Below are 22384 nucleotides of genomic sequence, written 5' to 3' on the forward strand. Positions count from 1 at the left end.
CTATAATTTTCTTCCTGGTGTCCTTCGACAGCTCTTTGGTCTTGGCCATGGTTGAGTTTGGAGTCTGACTGTTTGAGGCTGTGGACAGGTGTCTTTTATACAGATAACAAGGTCAAACAGGTGCCATTAATACAGGTAACGAGTGGAGGACAGAAGAGCTTCTTAAAGAAGAAGTTGCAGGTCTGTGAGAGCCAGAAATCTTGCTTGTTTGTGGGTGACCAAATACTTATTTTCCACCATAATTTACAAATAAATTCTTTAGAAATCCTATAATGTGATTTCCTGGATTTTTTTTCTCATTTTGTCTCTCATAATTGAAGTGTACCTATGATGAAAATTACAGACCTCTCTCATCTTTCTAAGTAGGAGAACCTGCACAATCAGTGGCTGACTAAATACTTTTTGGCCCCACTGTATCAGGTGTAGCAGTGTTGTTGGGATTTTTAAGTGAAGTGGAGTACAGTTATTAATTTATATCTAGAGATAGCATCTACAGGGTGTCCCTAAAGTCTGGACACATAGGAAATAACACTAACTATGACTATGTTTACTAACACACACACACACACACACACATACATACATATTGCATCACAAATAGTTGAAAACACATTGAAGATGTTATTGATTAATATTCTAATGAATTAAAATTAGTGATTATAGATCCACCATCACATCTGTAGCTACAATACCCTGTAAAACAATAATGTTTTATAGTAGCGATCCCTGACAACTTTAATTGTGAATAATAAAATGTCATCTTATGACCAAATTCAACACTGATTATCAGTTATTGCAAGTTACAGTGTTCATGTGAAATAATTTAGATTAAAATTAAGAGAAGCAGCAACATAAAGATTTTTTTAGTAGATGTTTTCATTCACACAAGCAAAAGGAAAAAATAAGCCAGGGGCAACTGAGGAAGTAAGCAAGGTTTCACCGCACACCACACAAGATCTACTTTCATTTCTCTGAAAGTCACTGATACAAGACAATGTGTGTGTGTGTGTGTGTGAGAGAGAGAGAGAGAGAGAGAGACACCCAAATATTTTAATAAGGATAATCAGTTCATTTTTCAATAAAATTGTTATTCTTACACGTATGTATAATGTAGACAGTTTATGAAGTTGTATGATCTATAAAATTTCATGTTGCACATCAAAAAAATATAAATATACCATTTTCGTTGTTGCAATGTTACCATATGGCAACGTACCAAAAGAACCCTTTAAAAAATGAAATATGTAAATCTAGGTTCATTTTAAGTGATGAAAAACAAGTTTTTTTCCATGATGGGGTAATAATGTGTTCAGTAGAGGGTTAAAGGTAAGGTCAAAAAAGTAGTTTTGTTCATGATCCTTTATTGAACAAGATAAAATGATCAACTTTGCTCTGTGAACCTCGTGTCTATTTTATTTTACATCGTACTCGTTTCTCGTTCTTCATACATTACAATAAAGTTGCTTGTTATTACCTCTAGTGGTGGTTATTAATCATGTTACATAATTGAATACCATACAAACATTATTATTACTATTATTTACCACACACAGCCCTTAAAAGATCTTTGTATATTTTTAAAACTTATTTCCATTTGTTATAAAGTTTGAGAGACAGAGAGATTAAAGACTTGGAATTTCACTGTCCCTATTTTGGTTACTTAAGCATTTAAACAACAGTTACACAATTTTTTTTTAATATAAATTACTAGATTTAACTCATTACTGCCCAGATGTTGAATCTTGTGTTGCTTCGTTCTTTAAGAAGAACATGTAGATGAAGCTCACAAGTGTATCCAGATGAAGTCACTGTCCTTAAGTGTGATATGAGGTATTTAGTCCTTTCCCAGCTATTCACTTGGCTATTGTGTCTAGGAGGCTCTGAAGAAGATCTGAGTCTTGATCGTCAGAAGATTTTCATCATAAGCTGTTCTGCTTACAGTTGGTGCAGTGTGGTTGAGTTTACAGTGGTGCTTGAAAGTTTGTGAACCCTTTAGAATGTTCTATATTTCTGCATAAATATGACCTAAAACATCATCAGATTTTCACACAAGTCCTAAAAGTAGATAAAGAGAACCCAGTTAAACAAATGAGACAAAAATATTGTACTTGGTCATTTATTTATTGAGGAAAATGATCCAATATTACATATTTGTGAGTGGCAAAAGTATGTGAACCTTTGCTTTCAGCATCTGGTGTGACCCCCCTTTGCAGCAATAACTGCAACTAAACGTTTCCGGTAACTGTTGATCAGTCCTGCACACCGGCTTGGAGGAATTTAGGCCCATTCCTCCGTACAGAACAGCTTCAACTCTGGGATGTTGGTGGGTTTCCTCACATTAACTGCTCGCTTCAGGTCCTTCCACAACATTTCGATTGGATTAAGGTCAGGACTTTGACTTGGCCATTCCAAAACATTAACTTTATTCTTCTTTAACCATTCTTTGGTAGAACGACTTGTGTGCTTAGGGTCGTTGTCTTGCTGCATGACCCACCTTCTCTTGAGATTCAGTTCATGGACAGATGTCCTGACATTTTCCTTAAGAATTCTCTGATATAATTCAGAATTCATTGTTCCATCAATGATGGCAAGCCGTCCTGGCCCAGAAGCAGCAAAACAGGCCCAAACCATGATACTACCACCACCATGTTTCACAGATGGGATAAGGTTCTTATGCTGGAATGCAGTGTTTTCCTTTCTCCAAACATAACGATTTTCATTTAAACCAAAAAGTTCTATTTTGGTCTCATCCGTCTACAAAACATTCTTCCAATAGCCTTCTGGCTTGTCCACGTGATCTGTAGCAAACTGCAGACAAGCAGCAATGTTCTTTTTGGAGAGCAGTGGCTTTCTCCTTTCAACCCTGCCATGCACACCATTGTTGTTCAGTGTTCTCCTGATGGTGGACTCATTAACATTAACATTAGCCAATGTGAGAGAGGCCTTCAGTTGCTTAGAAGTTACCCTGGGGTCCTTTGTGACCTCGTCGACTATTACACGCCTTGCTCTTGGAGTGATCTTTGTTGGTCGACCACTCCTGGGGAGGGTAACAATGGTCTTGAATTTCCTCCATTTGTACACAATCTGTCTGACTGTGGATTGGTGGAGTCCAAACTCTATAGAGATGGTTTTGTAACCTTTTCCAGCTCTTTTTCAACAACTCTTTTTCTGAGGTCCTCAGAAATCTCCTTTGTTCGTGCCATGATACACTACCACAAACATGTGTTCTGAAGAGCAGACTTTGATAGATCCGTGTTCTTTAAATGAAACAGGGTGCCCACTCACACCTGATTGTCGTCCCATTGATTGAAAACACCTGACTCTAATTTCACCTTCAAATTAACTCAGAATCCTAGAGGTTCACATATTTTTGCCACTCACAAATATGTAGTATTGGATCATTTTCCTCAATAAATAAATGACCAAGTACAATATTTTTGTCTCATTTGTTTAACTGGATTCTCTTTATCTACTTTTAGGACTTGTGTGAAAATCTGATGATGTTTTAGGTCATATTTATGCAGAAATATAGAAAATTCTAAAGGGTTCACAAACTTTCAAGCACCACTGTATATATATATATATATATATATATATATATATATATATATATATATATATATATATACAAGGCTGTCATGCGCTTACAAATTTTAATCGAGATTAATCGCGATTAAAGAGCCAAATTAATCACAATTAATCGCAAACTAATAATTAAGCAAAATTTTAACACTTATGCCCATTTTTTTGCAAGAACCATCTCTAGATGCAACACCAGTGGTGTAACTAGGAGCTCATGGGCCCCAGTTAAAATCTCAGCCCTTTCAAATCATGCAGAAATCATTAAAATCCAAAATTTGCTTTGTAACACATGTGCCTTACAAAGGTTAAATACAATACATTTTGTACTAAAACCTTCAGACAGACAGAACAGTTTGCGGGTAAGACTTGCAACAGCATTTCAAAGAATTGGCTTTCACTTCCAAAGTAATGAAAGAAGAAGAGATTTTCACACCAGTCCCTCCTCCATTTTAACCTCCCACTCTGTATTTTATATAAAGCAGCCCATCCTCAAAGATGAACTTCATCATTCATCCATCCAGCATCAGCTTCACCTTCTTCACTTCTCCAGTCCATCAACAATGAGCTCGCAGGTTGCATTGCTGCTCTTTTGCATGTTCTTTACTAAAGGTAAGAACTCGATCGCGATTAATCTGTTTCAGGCTCTTTATGCTTGGTAGTTCGGTTCCCTTGGTCCAGACCAACCAAAAAAATGATTCGTTGTTTTATTTTAGTCCTGATTTGCTTAACATTCACACTCACACATTTACAATTTACCAAAATAAGTAAAAAGTGACATTACACATGTGTATTTTGACGTATTTTGCAAGCCAGTCGTCGTGTAACGTTATACTTTTTTATAATGCAGCACACTGAGAATGTTCACTTAATGTGCTTTAATATTGAATTTATTTTGATGTAAAAGTGTGTTAATTTATTTATCTGTGTATTCTGTGTTGTGACTCAGAACGGTCAGTAAAGTTCAGTTCTGTTGTCTGTAAGTCGGTCTTAGATGACTTTATTTCTTACTTAATGAGTTTAGCAAATCCTAAATGTCAGAACGCTGCACCAAGCCGAGCTTAATGCACTTAATGCCCTTATCAGGTCGTGTGTGTATATACACCAACTGGAGACACAGCAAGAGGTGATAAAATATATATTGGAGTGTTAGGAGGTGATTTTTAATTAATCTCACTATAAAACTGGATCTGTTTTTGATTCTCTTTATTTTTTAGCACTGGCGCTGAAATGCAATCAATGCACATCCAGTGGACCGTGCTCCCCAGTTACACAGGTGGACTGTCCAGGAACCCAGTGCGCCAGTATTACTGCTTCTGTCACTGCAGGTAAGTACAGTATATAAAGAATATTTGCTTATTGAATATATATTTACGCACAAGTTTTGTTGATTTTTAGTTAAAGAAAATACAAATAACCTCAACAAACCGACTAAATGTCCTCAAAAAGGAAAATAACTTATTGCATGTGCGCAAGACTGGTGTAGGGACTGGACTGACAAATTGTTGGAAAGCTTAATTTAATGAAATTCTAAATTCAAAAATATAATACCAACATATTCATTACTAATACTAAAACTAATAAAGGTCAATATAAATATCACTATAAATTACAAATTTAGTTCAAGTAAAAAGTTTCATTTGTTATAACTATAATTTATTGTTAATTGATTTGTTTGAATCAAATATAATTCAGGTAAATAATCCTGGGTTGGATTCTGGTCTGATCTCACTAATGTGATGTTCTGTGCAGCTGGTGTTAAGACGGATGTTAATGTGAAGACTTGTGGAGCCCCGGATGAGTGTGCAACCCAGAGTTTAAACTTTGGATTAGTAAAAGTCACCAGCAATGCCAAATGCTGCAGTACTGACCTCTGCAACACTGATGCACCAGCAGGTAAAACATTTACAGTCATCTGCTATATTCATATTTTTAAACAGGACGAGTGATCAAAAAAATATTTATTTATTTATTTATTTTTTTTCATTTTTAATTTTACATCCAAACTTTGGCAGCTGCTTTTACTGTACAGTTCACATCCACTCGTAAGGAAGAGAATTGCATTTAAATGATTTCTGCAACTGTTCTTTTAATGACTGAATAATGGAACACATTTAGAAACCTTTATTAAGTTATATTTGTTTATATATTTAGTTTAAGTTGTGTAAAAATATGATGGATTAAAATGCACATACTGCTACTTAGATTGTACATTTATTTGGTGGTGGAGAAAGATCTACAATGTCATTTAACTTTGGGCTGTGGTCTAATCATTTCCTGTAAGTGATTTGATTGTTGATGGCCTGATATTTTTGTGTAAGATTGAAGCTCCTTGTACTCATTACTAGAGTGCAATTAGTTCTGGTCTTTTATGGTGATATATTAAGTGAATTAAATATGTTACAACTTTGTTACATTTAGTATTTTACTTTTTTCAGATCTTGCACAGTCAGCCAATGGAAAAATGTGTTACACCTGTGATTCCAATTCCAACTGCTCGAAAACATTGAACTGTATGGGGAGTGAAGATCGCTGCATTAGTGCTACAGGTAAATATTACATTTTTAAAACATGCCAGTAGGTGGGCTGTTTACTTTAACGTGTTAATGAATGGATTTACTGTCCAGGGTGTTTTCCAGCTCTGCATTTGGTGTTTTCTGTTTAGGCTTAGAATCTATAGAATCCATTGGTTGAGAGTTGGAATCCCTGCTCTGCCATGCAGCCACTGTTGGGCCCTTGAGCAAGGCCCCTTAATCCTGTCTGCTCCAGGGGCGCTGTACAATGGCTGACCCTGTGCTCTGACCCCCAAAAATATCATTGTACTGTACACATGTATATGTATTTATGGCAAATAAATAATGTGAATATGACTCCTGAACAATAAAAAATAATCAAATATTTTTTTTCCTTAAGTTGAACAAGGTGGCAACAAAATTGCCATGAAAGGATGTGTGAGCAAGATTGTCTGCGATGCTGCCTCAGGAAGCTCTCAGCAGGGGATTGCTATGACTAAGCTGACCTGTTGTGAGGGGAACCTGTGTAACGGAGCTGAGACGTTTACTCTGAGTTTCCTGATCCTGGTGGTTCCTCTGCTCTCCTCCATCCTCCTCCACTGAGCTCTCCACTGATAAAACACTTTCATTAAAGTTTAATCTACTGTAAGAATTTATTTTGAGTAAAATTTGATTAATAAATAAAGAATTTCCTCCCAAGTGGATTTTCTCTTTTTCCATGTTTTCTTTGATGTTGATTTTGATTTACTATTATGATGTAATTTACTGTTTTGGTATGTTAATGGTAAAGGCTGAATGCTAAGCTAACTCTAAACATATATCAGATCCTTAGACTAAACTAACCTAAATACTAACTCAGACAAACAGGAATGCTAACACAAATGCTAATGACTAATGCTAAGCTAAGACTTATTACTCTTTTTTATGTTACGACAGTCTTTACTGCCTAAAATTGTGAACATGGTGGGCTACACTGGTAAATATCATAGCATCTTCTGATACAGTGGATGAGGAAGCATTATTTAGCTGTACAGTAGTTTCACTCATAACCACTGAAACCAAAATTATATTCTATGCACCTTTAAGGGGAGCAATCAAACATAAAACAGTACTACAAAATGTATAAAAAAATATATTACAGCAAAATATATTAAATTGTAAAATATATATTTGAGTATTTTAACATGAATGGTTTAGTGGCATTTATTGTCATAATGTTTAAAGCTCATGGAGATTTGGGTGTCTCAGTATTTATTGCCTAAGAACATATGGTGTTTCAATACGTATGTCTCAGTGGCATTTAGGTGTCTTAATATTTATGGCTTGGGACATTTGGGTATCTGAATATAGCTGGCTTAAGGGAATCAGAGCCAAAAATGATAGCTCCCGGGGGTTTGATTATCTGGATATTAATGGCTTGGGGTGGCATTTGGCTGTTATTTTAAAACAGAAGAAAAAATGAACTGAATGATATGAGTAATATATATATATATTAGGGCTGTCGTTAATCGCGTTAATTAATTAATTGAGATAAAAAAATTTTATCTAACTATTTTTATTTGGCTGTTTGTGCCACATACATACTGTATGTGTCTCTGTGGTAATGAATTGTATTTCAGATTAATTAGGATGTAAAGCGCATGAACTGTACACGGAACTTTACAAACACTGCTGGTAAATGGATCATAATATACTGTATACAGCAGGCAGGTCCGCGATCGGGTTTTAAACGGCCCGCATCTTCTGTCTTAAATTGTTCAAACAGAAAAAGTCATCAATTATCGTAGCTGTCCGATGAAAAACTACTTTTAGCGGTTTTCACTTTTTTTACGTGTTGATGAAAAGATGAATGAAATCACGCGATCTCTGTAACGAGTATCTCCATTGGCTGCTAGAGCTGTCCATCAAAACCGTGTAGCTCCGCCTCCTCCCCCTCCGGTAAGAAGTGAAACTCTGTGTGATGTTTCATCTCTGCAGGTCATTCAGGTTATTCTATCACATGGTTATGTACATATTTATATTTGTGATGTAGATTTTTAAAAAAAAATTTGTATCTGATATTTATATGGACTAAGCGTTTACATGGACTGTATTAATTAACACTATTTATAGCTACAGTCAATAACTTATAATGTCTGGTAACTTGACTGTTTCAGGTATTTATAGGTGTTTAAATGGTAATTTAGAACAGTATTTCCCAGTCTTGTTTCTGCACATTACAGTGTTAAAAGGTTTTCTTAATAGATCTATGAAATAATCATATCTGTGTTTGATGCTTTATTGATGCCTAATATTAGATCAAAATATTTTGAAAAGCATGATTTCTGAGTTAGCCAGAAAACTTAAACAAAATGTCAAGTATTGTTTAATATGAATTTCTTTTTTTTTCTTTTGTCATATGGTTCTGTATGCCAGGAAATACTCCAAAGGTAGCCATGCATATTTTATTGTTTAAAATAATGTCATCAGGGACTGCTGGCCCTCAGGCACTTTCACATGATCAAATCTGGCCCTCCTCGAAAAAAGTTTGGACACCACTGGTATAAATGCTTTAACACAATTAACGATGTGGAACTACATGACATTATAGGAGATGCACAGGGGCGTAACGGAAAGGGGGGGGGGGGGGGGGGTTGAGGGTATGGTTGGTGCACCTGTTTTCAGTGTCGGGGTTATGAACAGGAAAAGATCCTCACTTTTGTCAGATAATGTGCTTTCTAAAATGAATTTAGAATTAATAATTTTATCATATTGTAGCGACCCGCTGCTGTGGCTGAGAAGGGGGCGGAGCTTTACCCAGAAGGACTTGCGGCTATGGTTACAAGATCCACTGTGACCGTGTTATTCAGCACTGGGAATGGGGTTGGCTGTGCTGAGTAATGCAGTCGATGGCTTTGAGCTGCGCAGCTATTAGCTGTGTGGCTATGTATATGAGATATGAATGTTTATGTGTGTGAATGGGTGTTTGTCTACATGGTCACTGAAAGAGCTGTTTTCCCATCCCATTTCGTCTTCGACGCCACGTGGGATCCAGATGCCCTGGACTGGGGCAATGGCAGAAGAAATTAAGTTTCTTCAACAGGTGAACCTTTGGCGGACGGCGAGAAGACGATTTGGTGAAGAAGAAGCAAACCTGATGGGGGCTCAAGTCTAGCAGCAGTGGCGGTGACAGTGGAGCGATGGCACGGCAACGTGTGGAGAATGTCGCTTGGATGGACAAGCATGACAGCGAGGTGTCTGGCGGAGCCAGCGGCGAAAGACTGCGACGGACTGGTGTTCGGGGTGACTCTTGCTGGTCCGTCATTCTGAGCTCGGCGCGATGGGAGCTGACGCGGGTTTGCTGTGCGGGTGCGCTGGCCCAGATGAACTGCTGGTGGCTGAAGAGGCTGGCGACTACGGGCGGCGAGCAGGGAGACAGAGCGTGTGGCGCTTGTCTTATTGAGCTGCGCCCGCTGGACCGGATCGGTGCGGCATGCCAGTGGCCCAAATGAGCAGTGGGCAGCGACTCGGCTGCTGGCGAGATGAGTTGCGGTGAGTGCGGACATAGAGCCACCCGGTGCACCACCCTGGGGGACATTGTGGGGGTTGATTTGGACACGCCGAATATCCGGCGGAACGGGCGATTGGCGGCAAGATGACATCATGACGCTACGCTGGTGTTGCTGAGCTCGGTACGGAGGAAGCGGTGCTGGATTGCTGTCGGGTGCGCTGGTCCATGAACTGCTGAGGCTGTGAGAGACTGGTGGCTTTGGGCGGCGGTCAGGGAGCCTGAGCGTGTGGAGCTCGTCCTGATGGACCACGTTTGCCGGACCGTATCGGTGCGGTATGCCAGTGTTCCAGATGAGGCGGTGAGTGGAGGCACGGCAGCTGGTGTGATGACTGCGGCGAGTGATGGCACCGGGCAACCCAGCGCACCATCTCTTTAAACCGGGGGTGGGTGAGCAGAACTAACAAAATGGGGACTTTGCGGGACTTCATTGGGGGGGTGGCTTAGTTGGGTCACCGGGACGGTTGAGAAGGCTGAGAAGGGGGCGGAGCTTTACCCAGAAGGACTTGCGGCTATGGTTACAAGATCCACTGTGACCGTGTTATTCAGCACTGGGAATGGGGTTGGCTGTGCTGAGTAATGCAGTAGATGGCTTTGGGCTGCGCAGCTATTAGCTGTGTGGCTATGTATATGTGGTATGAATGTCTGTGTGTAAGAATGGGTGTTTGTCCACATGGTCACTGAAAGAGCTGATTTCCCATCCCATTTCGTCTTCGACGCCGTAGAAACGCTACAATATTTTATGAATGTTTGTATTGGTAAACATGTTCTTGCAATAAAAATGTGCATAACTGTTCAAATTTTGCTTAATTATTAGTTTGAGATTAATTTTGTTCTTTAATCACGATTAATCTCGATTAAAATTTTTAATCGTGTGACAGCCCTAATATATACAGTGTATCACAAAAGTGAGTACACCCCTCACATTTCTGCAGATATTGAAGTATATCTTTTCATGGGACAACACTGACTAAATGACACTTTGACACAATGAAAAGTAGTCTGTGTGCAGCTTATATAACAGTGTAAATTTATTCTTCCCTCAAAATAACTCAATATACAGCCATTAATGTCTAAACCACCGGCAACAAAAGTGAGTACACCCCTTAGTGAAAGTTCCTGAAGTGTCAATATTTTGTGTGGCCACCATTATTTCCCAGAACTGCCTTAACTCTCCTGGGCATGAAGTTTACCAGAGCTTCACAGGTTGCCACTGGAATGCTTTTCCACTCCTCCATGATGACATCACGGAGCTGGCGGATATTCGAGACTTTGCGCTCCTCCACCTTCCGCTTGAGGATGCCCCAAAGATGTTCTATTGGGTTTAGGTCTGGAGACATGCTTGGCCAGTCCATCACCTTTACCCTCAGCCTCTTCAATAAAGCAGTGGTCGTCTTAGAGGTGTGTTTGGGGTCATTATCATGCTGGAACACTGCCCTGCGACCCAGTTTCCGGAGTGAGGGGATCATGCTCTGCTTCAGTATTTCACAGTACATATTGGAGTTCATGTGTCCGTCAATGAAATGTAACTCCCCAACACCTGCTGCACTCATGCAGCCCCAGACCATGGCATTCCCACCACCATGCTTGACTGTAGGCATGACACACTTATCTTTGTACTCCTCACCTGATTGCTGCCACACATGCTTGAGACCATCTGAACCAAACAAATTAATCTTGGTCTCATCAGACCATAGGACATGGTTCCAGTAATCCATGTCCTTTGTTGACATGTCTTCAGCAAACTGTTTGCGGGCTTTCTTGTGTAGAGACTTCAGAAGAGGCTTCCTTCTGGGGTGACAGCCATGCAGACCAATTTGATGTAGTGTGCGGCGTATGGTCTGAGCACTGACAGGCTGACACCCCACCTTTTCAATCTCTGCAGCAATGCTGACAGCACTCCTGCGCCTATCTTTCAAAGACAGCAGTTGGATGTGACGCTGAGCACGTGCACTCAGCTTCTTTGGACGACCAACGCGAGGTCTGTTCTGAGTGGACCCTGCTCTTTTAAAACGCTGGATGATCTTGGCCACTGTGCTGCAGCTCAGTTTCAGGGTGTTGGCAATCTTCTTGTAGCCTTGGCCATCTTCATGTAGCGCAACAATTCGTCTTTTAAGATCCTCAGAGAGTTCTTTGCCATGAGGTGCCATGTTGGAACTTTCAGTGACCAGTATGAGAGAGTGTGAGAGCTGTACTACTAAATTGAACACACCTGCTCCCTATGCACACCTGAGACCTAGTAACACTAACAAATCACTTGACATTTTGGAGGGAAAATGACAAGCAGTGCTCAATTTGGACATTTAGGCGTGTAGTCTCTTAGGGGTGTACTCACTTTTGTTGCCGGTGGTTTAGACATTAATGGCTGTATATTGAGTTATTTTGAGGGAAGAATAAATTTACACTGTTATATAAGCTGCACACAGACTACTTTTCATTGTGTCAAAGTGTCATTTTGTCAGTGTTGTCCCATGAAAAGATATACTTAAATATCTGCAGAAATGTGAGGGGTGTACTCACTTTTGTGATACACTGTATATACAGGGGTTGGACAATGAAACTGAAGCATGGGGGTGGATCAGTGATGGTTTGGGCTGCCATATCATGGCATTCCCTTGGCCCAATACTTGTGCTAGATGGGCGCGTCACTGCCAAGGACTACCGAACCATTCTGGAGGACCATGTGCATCCAATGGTTCAAACATTGTATCCTGAAGGCGGTGCCGTGTATCAGGATGACAATGCACCAATACACACAGCAAGACTGGTGAAAGATTGGTTTGATGAACATGAAAGTGAAGTTGAACATCTCCCATGGCCTGCACAGTCACCAGATCTAAATATTATTGAGCCACTTTGGGGTGTTTTGGAGAAGCGAGTCACGAAACGTTTTCCTCCACCAGCATCACGTAGTGACCTGTCCACTATCCTGCAAGAAGAATGGCTTAAAATCCCTCTGACCACTGTGCAGGACTTGTATACGTCATATCCAAGACGAATTGACGCTGTATTGGCCGCAAAAGGAGGTCCTACACCATACTAATAAATTATTGTGGTCTAAAACCAGGTGTTTCAGTTTCATTGTCCAACCCCTGTATATACAGTGTATCACAAAAGTGAGTACACCCCTCACATTTCTGCAAATATTTCATTATATCTTTTCATGGGACAACACTATAGACATGAAACTTGGATATAACTTAGAGTGGTCAGTGTACAGCTTGTATAGCAGTGTAGATTTACTGTCTTCTGAAAATAACTCAACACACAGCCATTAATGTCTAAATAGCTGGCAACATAAGTGAGTACACCCCACAGTGAACATGTCCAAATTGTGCCCAAATGTGTAGTTGTCCCTCCCTGGTGTCATGTGTCAAGGTCCCAGGTGTAAATGGGGAGCAGGGCTGTTAAATTTGGTGTTTTGGGTACAATTCTCTCATACTGGCCACTGGATATTCAACATGGCACCTCATGGCAAATAACTCTCTGAGGATGTGAGAAATAGAATTGTTGCTCTCCACAAAGATAAGAAGATTGCTAACACCCTGAAACTGAGCTACAGCATGGTGGCCAAGGTCATACAGCGGTTTTCCAGGACAGGTTCCACTCGGAACAGGCTTCGCCAGGGTCGACCAAAGAAGTTGAGTCCACGTGTTCGGCGTCATATCCAGAGGTTGGCTTTAAAAAAATAGACACATGAGTGCTGCCAGCATTGCTGCAGAGGTTGAAGACGTGGGAGGTCAGCCTGTCAGTGCTCAGACCATACGCCGCACACTGCATCAACTCGGTCTGCATGGTCGTCATCCCAGAAGGAAGCTGACGCACAAGAAAGCCCGCAAACAGTTTGCTGAAGACAAGCAGTCCAAGAACATGGATTACTGGAATGCCCTGTGGTCTGACGAGACCAAGATAAACTTGTTTGGCTCAGATGGTGTCCAGCATGTGTGGCGGCGCCCTGGTGAGAAGTACCAAGACAACTGTATCTTGCCTACAGTCAAGCATGGTGGTGGTAGCATCATGGTCTTGGGCTGCATGAGTGTTGCTGGCACTGGGGAGCTGCTGTTCATTGAGGGAAATATGAATTCCAACATGTACTGTGACATTCTGAAACAGAGCATGATCCCCTCCCTTCGAAAACTGGATAACGACAGGATAACGACCCCAAACACAACCTCCAAGATGACAACTGCCTTGCTGAGGAAGCTGAAGGTAAAGGTGATGGACTAAACCCAATTGAGCACCTGTGGCGCATCCTCAAGTGGAAGGTGGAGGAGTTCAAGGTGTCTAACATCCACCAGCTCCGTGATGTCGTCATGGAGGAGTGGAAGAGGATTCCAGTAGCAACCTGTGCAGCTCTGGTGAATTCCATGCCCAGGAGGGTTAAGGCAGTGCTGGATAATAATGGTGGTCACACAAAATATTGACACTTTGGGCACAATTTGGACATGTTCACTGTGGGGTGTACTCACTTATGTTGCCAGCCATTTAGACATTAATGGCTGTGTGTTGAGTTATTTTCAGAAGACAGTAAATCTACACTGCTATACAAGTTGTACACTGACTACTCTAAGTTATATCCAAGTTTTATTTCTATAGTGTTGTCCCATGAAAAGATATAATAAAATACTTGCAGAAATGTGAGGGGTGTACTCACTTTTTTGATACACTGTATACAATATATATATATATATATATACAACCCCAATTCCAATGAAGTTGGGACATTGTGTAAAACATAAATAAAAACGGAATACGATAATTTGCAAATCCTTTTTAACCCATATTCAATTGAATACACTACAAAGACAAGATATTTCATGTTCAAACGGATAAACTTTATTGTTTTTTTGCAAATATTCACTCATTTTGAATTTGATGCCTGCAACACGTTCCAAAGAAGTTGGGACAGGGGCAACAAAAGACTGGGAAAGTTGAGGAATGCTGAAAAAACACCTGTTTGGAACATTCCACAGGTGAACAGGTTAATTAGAAACAGGTGAGTGTCATGATTGGGTATAAAGGGAGCATCCCCGAAAGGCTCAGTCGTCCACAAGCAAGGTTCACCACTTTGTGAACAACTGCGTGAGCAAATAGTCCAACAGTTTAAGAACAACGTTTCTCAATGTGCAATTGCAAGGAATTTAGGGATTTCATCATCTACAGTCCATAATATCATCAAAAGATTCAGAGAATCTGGAGAAATCTGTGCAAGTAAGCGGCAAGGCCAAAAACCAACATTGAATGCCCATGACCTTCGATCCCTCAGGCGGCACTGCATTAAAAACCGACATCATTCTGTAACGGATATTACCACATGGGCTCAGGAACACTTCAGAAAACCATCGTCAGTGAACACAGTCCGTTGCTCCATCTACTAGTGCAAGTTAAAACTCTACCATGCAAAGCGAAAGCCATATATCAACAACACCCAGAAACGCCGCCGGCTTCTCTGGGCCCGAGCTCATCTGAGATGGACTGACGCAAAGTGGAAAAGTGTCCTGTGGTCTGACGAGTCCACATTTCAAATTGTTTTTGGAAATCATGGACGTTGTGTCCTCCGGGCCAAAGAGGAAAAGGACTGTCTCGATTGTTATCAGCGCAAAGTTCAAAAGCCAGCATCTCTGATAGTATGGGGGTGTGTTAGTACCCATGGCATGGGTAACTTGCACATCTGTGAAGGCACCATTCAAGCTGAAAGGTATATACAGGTTTTGGAGCAACATATGCTGCCATCCAAGCAACGTCTTTTTCAGGGACGTCCCTGCTTATTTCAGCAAGACAATGCCAAGCCACCTTCTGCACGTGTTACAACAGCGTGGCTTCGTAGTAAAAGAGTGCGGGTACTAGACTGGCCTGCCTGCAGTCCAGACCTTTCTCCCATTGAAAATGTGTGGCGCATTATGAAGCGCAAAATACGACAACGAAGACCCCGGACTGTTGAGCAACTCAAGTTGTACATCAAGCAAGAATGGGAAAGAATTCCACCTACAAAGCTTCAACAATTAGTGTCCTCAGTTCCCAAACGCTTATTGAGTGTTGTTAAAAGGAAAGGTGATGTAACACAGTGGTAAACATGCCCCTGTCCCAACTTCTTTGGAATGTGTTGCAGGCATCAAACTACAATCTTTGTAGTGTATTCAATTGAATATGGGTTGAAAAGGATTTGCAAATCATCGTATTCTGTTGTATTTATGTTCTACACAACGTCCCAACTTCATTGGAATTGGGGTTGTATATCTATATATATATATATATATATATATATATATACAGTATATATATATATATATATATATATATATATATATATATACGTGTATATATATATACTGTATATATAAATCATATATATGATTTTCCTCCTTATTTAGCGCACTCAATTTTTCTTCTGCTGCTGAGGGATACCCGATTGCATCCCAGGAGAGCACGTCACTGTACTCGCCTCCTCCGACACGTGTACAGCCCTTCTTTTCTTACCCCTGCATTCCGCACAGGCGCCTGTTCCACCAATCAGGGTCCTTACACAGCGTATGAACATCCCACCCACACATAGTCCGGTCCCCACCCTGCAGATACGGTGGCGAATTAGTATCTGCTGCAGGTACTGCCAATCATGCCCGCTAGATGGTGCCCAGCTGACCGGTGGCAACACCAAGTTTCAAACCAAGGAGTTCAGAATCTCGCCGCTGATGTGCTAGCCACTGATGCGCGCTGCACCACCTGGGTGCCTGTCCCTGAATTCTTACCATTCTATTTTAATAATAATTATTATTATTATGTCCCTGCTGCCGAGAAGCACCGCCATAGCATAATGCTACCACCACTATATTTCACCATAGGGATGGTCAAAGCCAGGATTAGCCAGACGTTTTTCTTTCTTTCTTTTTCTTTCTTTCTTTCTTTCTTTCTTTCTTTCTTTCTTTCTTTCTTTCTTTCTTTCTTTCTTTCTTTCTCTCTCTCTCTCTCTCTCTCTCTCTCTCTCTCTCTCTCTCTCTCTCTCTCTCTCTCTCTCTCTCTCTCTCTCTCTCTCTCTCTCTCAGTTCAGTTCAGTTCAGTGGTGCTTTATTGGCATGAATGTAATTAGATACACTATTGCCAAAGCGGTAAACAATAAACAGTAAATAGAAATGAGAAAATAAGATACACATATATAAAAACAATAATAATAAAAAAATAACTAATAAAACAGATTACAAATAAAACTCTAGAATTAAAGTTATTTACAGGATTATTAGTGATCAATAAAGAAGGTCAAAGAAAAATTTATAAAATAAATAAAAATAAAAACCATGTAATATCAGTAAAAATCTATAATAATTTGTGCTCGGCCTCACTGGTTGTCCCTCAGATTGTGACACGCTGCTACAAATTGTGCAGCGTGTGTGATCAGTCCTCTCTTCTCTCCCAGTATGTAGGGCAGTTTGTGTGTGTTACTGCAGTGTAGGAACTCAGGGGAGATGCTGCTGATCTTCCCATAGTACAGACTCCTGATAGAGCTGTACTTGGGGCACTCTGTTAGGAAGTGCAGCTCTGTCTCCACCACTGCCAGCTCACAGTGAGAGCACAGCCTGGCCTCTCTGGGTGTCCAGCTCTGTCTGCGCCGCCCGGTTTCGATGGCCAGGCTGTGCTCACTGAGTCTGTACATCGTCAAAACCTTCCTCAGTTTTTTCTCTTTCATTTCTGTCAGGTAAGCCGCCAGAGAGTAATCTCGGTTCAGGGCTGAGTAGCACTGGAGTCTGTGTTGTTGTTGAATTGTCTCAGTCCAGTATTTAATGTAATTTTCTTTTTGTTTGGTTATAATTTGGTTGGGTCTAATGTTTTGGGCGAGTGTGTGGTGAGGCTGATTGGTGTGTGTGATGTTAGTGTGTTTTAGGTCACTGAGACTCAGGACCAGCTGGGTTAGGGAACTCCTTTCCATGTTCAGCTCTTGGCATGTCAGCGCTTTATAATGGAGTGAGTGGGGGTCACTGGATTTTATATGTTTCCAGAAGTTTAGAGCTCTTTTCTGAATGCAGAATATTAGTGGGTATTCTCCCAATTCTGCCCTGCAGGCCGTGTTGGGGGTCTTCCTCTGCACACTGAGAAGATTTCTGCAGAACTCTGTGTGCAGAGTTTCAATTGGGTGCTTGTCCCAGTTAGAAAAATCATTTTGGGTTAGGGGCCCCCACACCATACAGTGCAATGGGTTCGATTACAGATTTAAATATTTTAAGCCAAATTGTAATGGGTATTTCAAACTGAATTGATTTCTTAATGGCAAAAAGAGCTCTCCTTGCTTTTTCTTTAAGTTCCTTCACAGCCAAGCCAAAACTTCCAGTGGAGCTTATTGTTATGCCCAAATAAGTGTATGCTTTTGTATGTTCTATTTGTGTGTTAAAAATATAATTCCCCTGACTTTTACATCTTTTTTGGAAGACCATAATTTTGGTTTTTTGGTGGTTTATTTTCAAAGCCCATGTCTCACAGAAGTTCTCCAACAGTTCTAGACTTAGTTTTAGTCCCTCTCTTGTAGGTGACAGTAAGACGAGGTCATCTGCATAGAGGAGACATTTAATGCTGGTGTCACCTAAAGTGAGACCAGGTATGTTACTGGATTGATCCAGTTTTTCAGCAAATTCATTAATATATAAATTAAACAGAGTGGGGCTCAGGCTACAGCCTTGTCTTACTCCTCGTGACTGGTGAAAGAAATCAGTTCTAAGCATTCCGATTTTTACTGCACATTTGCTCTGTGAATACATTGATTTTATGACGTCATACATTTTACCCCCCACACCATTCTCAATAAGTTTATAAAATAATCCATTATGCCAAATTGAATCAAAAGCTTTATGAAAATCCACAAAGCAGGTAAAGATTTTGCTCTTATTTTGGTTTACATATTTATTAATGAGTGTGTGGAGAGTGAAAATGTGGTCTGATGTTCTGTGATTTTGTAAAAAGCCAATCTGAGTTTTGTTTAGAATATGATGATCTGTTAGAAATTGCGTAACTCTGGTGTTCAGGATGCTGCAGAACACCTTTCCCAGGTTACTGCTTACACAGATTCCTCTGTAATTGTTTGGATCAAATTTGTCGCCAGATTTAAAAATAGGAGTTATGAGTCCTTCATTCCAGACTCTTGGGAAGTGACCAACATTTAAAATAAAATTGAATAGTTTTAGAATAGCCAATTTGAATTTATAGCTTGTGTTTTGTAACATTTCATTTAAAATACCATCTGCGCCACAGGCTTTCCTGGATTGCAGTTTTTTTAGTTTGTCCTCTAAATCTTCTTCTGTAATTGGGAAGTCCAGGGGTTTTTGGTAATTCTTAATTATTGTTTCAAATGTTTGTAGTTTTTCAGATATATTTAATTGTTTCACATTCATTGATGGATTACTGTATAATTTTTCAAAATGGGTTTTCCATGAATCTCCATTAATAATTGGTAAATCGTCCTTTTGTGTTATTTTTAGTGATTTCCAGTGGTTCCAGAATGAATTGGAGTTAATGGATTTCTCCAGGTCATTTATTTGACTTTGTATATATTTGTATTTTTTTATTTTAAGTATGTGTTTATATTCTTTAAGTGCCTCACAGTATTTTGTGCGCAGTTCCTGATTATGTGGTTCCCTATGTTTCTGATTGGATATATTTCTTAGCTCTTTTCTCTTGTTTTTGCAGTCCTGATCAAACCATTTGTTTTCTTGGGTGGTCTTGGGTTTGCTTTTACTAATTGTCAACTTTGATATTTGAGTGGCATGGTCAAAAATACTGTTTAAATTTTCCACAGCCATGTCAACTCCTTCTGTATTTTGGGGATAGGTGTCTGACAGAAAAAAGTCGAGAAGTGTCTGAATTTGCTGACTACTAATTGCGTGAAGATATTTTTCAGTGCTGTCCTGAGCCCACCTGGGGGGTTGTTTAAATGTATATAGTTTGCTGGGTTTTTGCCAATTAGTATTTACAGTTGGTTTGTTCAGGTATACTGTAATTTGGCTGTGGTCAGAGAGGGGAGTTAGTGGCTTGACTGTGAAGGCTCTCAGGAAGGCTCTCTCTCTCTCTCTCTCTCTCTCTCTCTCTCTCTCTTTCTTTCTTTCTTTCCAGCTTGAACGTCACACACACACACACATTGTCTTGTATCAGTGACTTCCAGAGAAATGAAAGTAGATCTTGTGCAGTGTGCAGTGAAACCTCACTTCCTTCCTCAGTTGCCCCTGACTTTTTTGCTTGTGTCAAAATCTTTATGTTGCTGCTTCTTTTAATTTTTAAATTCTTTCACATGAACACTGTAAGTTGCAATTACAAAAAACAGATAATCAGTGTTGAATTTGGTCATAAGATGACATTTTATTGATGACAGTTAAAGTTGTCAGGGATCGCTTCTATAAAACATTATTGTTTGAGAAAATGATCATTTTACAGGGTATTGTAGGTACACAGTGAAGGTGTTGTGGGTCTATAATCATCTGTTGCAAAAAGATTTCCGAATGCAACAGTGAAGGAATTTAGAAAATTTATTAACATTCTCCATATATATAACCTGCCATTATTTTTAATTCATTAGAATATTAATCAATAACATCTTCAATGTGTTTTCCACTATTTGTGATGCAATATGTATGTGTGTGTTTTAGTAAACATAGTCATAGTTAGTGATATTTTCTATGTGTCCAGACTTTAGGGACACCCTGTAGATGCTATCTGTAGATATAAAACTAATGACTTCCTGTGCCTATGGCTGTATTTTTTTAGAGAATATTTTTTTAGTGTTATGTGCTGATGTTAATACAGATGTTTCTCATTATTGCAGTAAAAAAAAAAACTGTAAGACAAATTAGAAAAAATAAATAAATAAATAATAATAATAATAGATACCGAAATTATATTCTATGCACCTTTAAGGGGAGCAATCAAACATAAAACAGTACTACAAAATGTATTATATAAAATATATTACAGCAAAATATATTAAAATATAAAATATATATATTTGAGTGTTTTAACATGAATGGTTCAGTGGCATTTATTGTCATAAAATTTAAAGCTCAGGGAGATTTGGGTGTCTCACACACACACACACACACACACACACACACATTGTATCAGTGACTTTGAAAGGTCTTGTGCGGTGTGCGGTGAAACCTTGCTTACTTCCTCAGTTGCCCATGACTTACTTTTTTCTTTTGCTTGTTTGAATGAAAACATCTACTGAAAAAATCTTTATGTTGCTGCTTCTCTTAATTTTAATCTTAATTCTTTCACATTACCACTGTAACTTGCAATAACAGATAATCAGTGTTGAATTTGGTCATAAGATGACATTTTACTGATGACAATTAAAGTTGTCAGGGATCGCTACTATAAAACATTATTGTTTAAGAAAATTAGCATTTTACAGGGTATTGTAGCTACAGATGTGGTGGTGGGTCATATAATCACTAATTGCAACAGTGAAGGAATTTTGTTTTGTTATAGAATAACAAAATTAAAGTACTGTACAAAACTTAATCAAGGAGAATCATTCAATGCCAATAATTCTCAGTGTAATTACCTTATGCATCCACTAGGTTGTATCTCTTTCTAAAACTAACAGGAACGGTGGAAGAAAGTTTCTGCTCATTTCTCATTAAACTGCTGCACACATCAAGTTTGTATGTTACACTGAAGCCGGTACTTTGTACTGAAATCAGCACTGATACAACAACATAAACTCAACTACACTGTACCAACTGTAAGCAGAACAGCTTATAATGAAAATCTTCTGACGACCAAGACTCAGATCTTCTGCAGAGCCTCATAGACACAAAGCCAAGTGAATAGCTGGGGAAGTACTAAATACCTCATATCACACTTAAGGACAGTGACTTCATCTGGACATGCTTGTGAGCTTCATCTACATGTTCTTCTTAAAGAACGAAGCAAAACAAAAGCAACACAAAAGATTCAACATCTGGACAGTAATGAGTTAAATATAGTAATTAATATTTAAAAGAAATTGTGTAACTGTTGTTTAAATGCTTAAGTAACCAAAATAGGGACAGAGAAATTCCAAGAATTCCAAGACTGCCTCTAATCTCTCTGTATGAGATATTTCTTTCTCTCGAACTTAATAACAAATGGAAATAAGTTCCAATAATATACAAAGATCTTGTAAGGGCTGTGTGTGGTAAATAGTAATAATAATGTTGTATTGATATTAGATGTCATAAGCAAAACAACGTTGACCTTACCTTTAACCCTCTACTGAACACATTATTATCCCATCATGGAAAAAAACTTGTTTTTCATCACTTAAAATGAACCTAGATTTACATATTTCATTTTTTAAAGGTTTCTTTTGGTACGTTGCCATATGGTAACATTGCAACAACGAAAATGGTATATTTATATTTTTTTGATGTGCAACATGAAATTTTATAGATAGATACAACTTCATAAACTGTGTACATTATACATACTGTAAGTGTAAGAATAACAATTTTATTGAAAAACGAACTGATTGTCCTTATTAAAATATACCAAAAAGGTATACATGTGCATTCATGCATCTGTCACTCAGTGTAAAAGCTCTTGAAGCAGTTTTTTTCCTTGGTAAGGCAGGTGTACACTTTACCTTTAGCAATTTACCCTAATGATACCTTTGCAGTCAGGATTTTTGCGCCTCGCTCTTGCTGTGTTCATCTCTGGCCAGTGGTCAGTAAAGTCCAGATGCTTGCTGCTTTATGGTCTCCCACAGTCTGCCACACTTATCTTAAAGTCA

At 39.3% G+C, this 22384-nt stretch overlaps 1 protein-coding gene across 1 annotated transcript; it reads left to right on the forward strand.

Moving 5' to 3' along the window:
- The first annotated feature begins 4082 nt into the window (after positions 1–4082).
- On the forward strand, positions 4083–6791 carry LOC134333461 (urokinase plasminogen activator surface receptor-like). Its single transcript, XM_063015445.1, has 5 exons — positions 4083–4191; positions 4797–4907; positions 5332–5475; positions 6018–6128; positions 6493–6791. Exons 1-5 carry the CDS (start codon positions 4143–4145, stop codon positions 6693–6695), a joined length of 618 nt encoding a protein of 205 aa, XP_062871515.1. The 5' UTR covers positions 4083–4142; the 3' UTR covers positions 6696–6791.
- Positions 6792–22384: the final 15593 nt, after the last annotated feature.

The sequence above is a fragment of the Trichomycterus rosablanca genome, chromosome 19 (genome assembly GCF_030014385.1).
Source record: "Trichomycterus rosablanca isolate fTriRos1 chromosome 19, fTriRos1.hap1, whole genome shotgun sequence".
NCBI classification, from domain to species: domain Eukaryota; kingdom Metazoa; phylum Chordata; class Actinopteri; order Siluriformes; family Trichomycteridae; genus Trichomycterus; species Trichomycterus rosablanca.

Bases quoted from the DNA above. Each gene is read 5' to 3' on its own strand.
- LOC134333461 (XM_063015445.1), top strand. From the start codon at position 4,143: ATGAGCTCGCAGGTTGCATTGCTGCTCTTTTGCATGTTCTTTACTAAA. The intron at 4,192-4,796 runs GTAAGAACTCGA...TTTATTTTTTAG, and splicing joins TTGCATGTTCTTTACTAAAG to CACTGGCGCTGAAATGCAAT. The intron at 4,908-5,331 runs GTAAGTACAGTA...TGTTCTGTGCAG, and splicing joins TACTGCTTCTGTCACTGCAG to CTGGTGTTAAGACGGATGTT.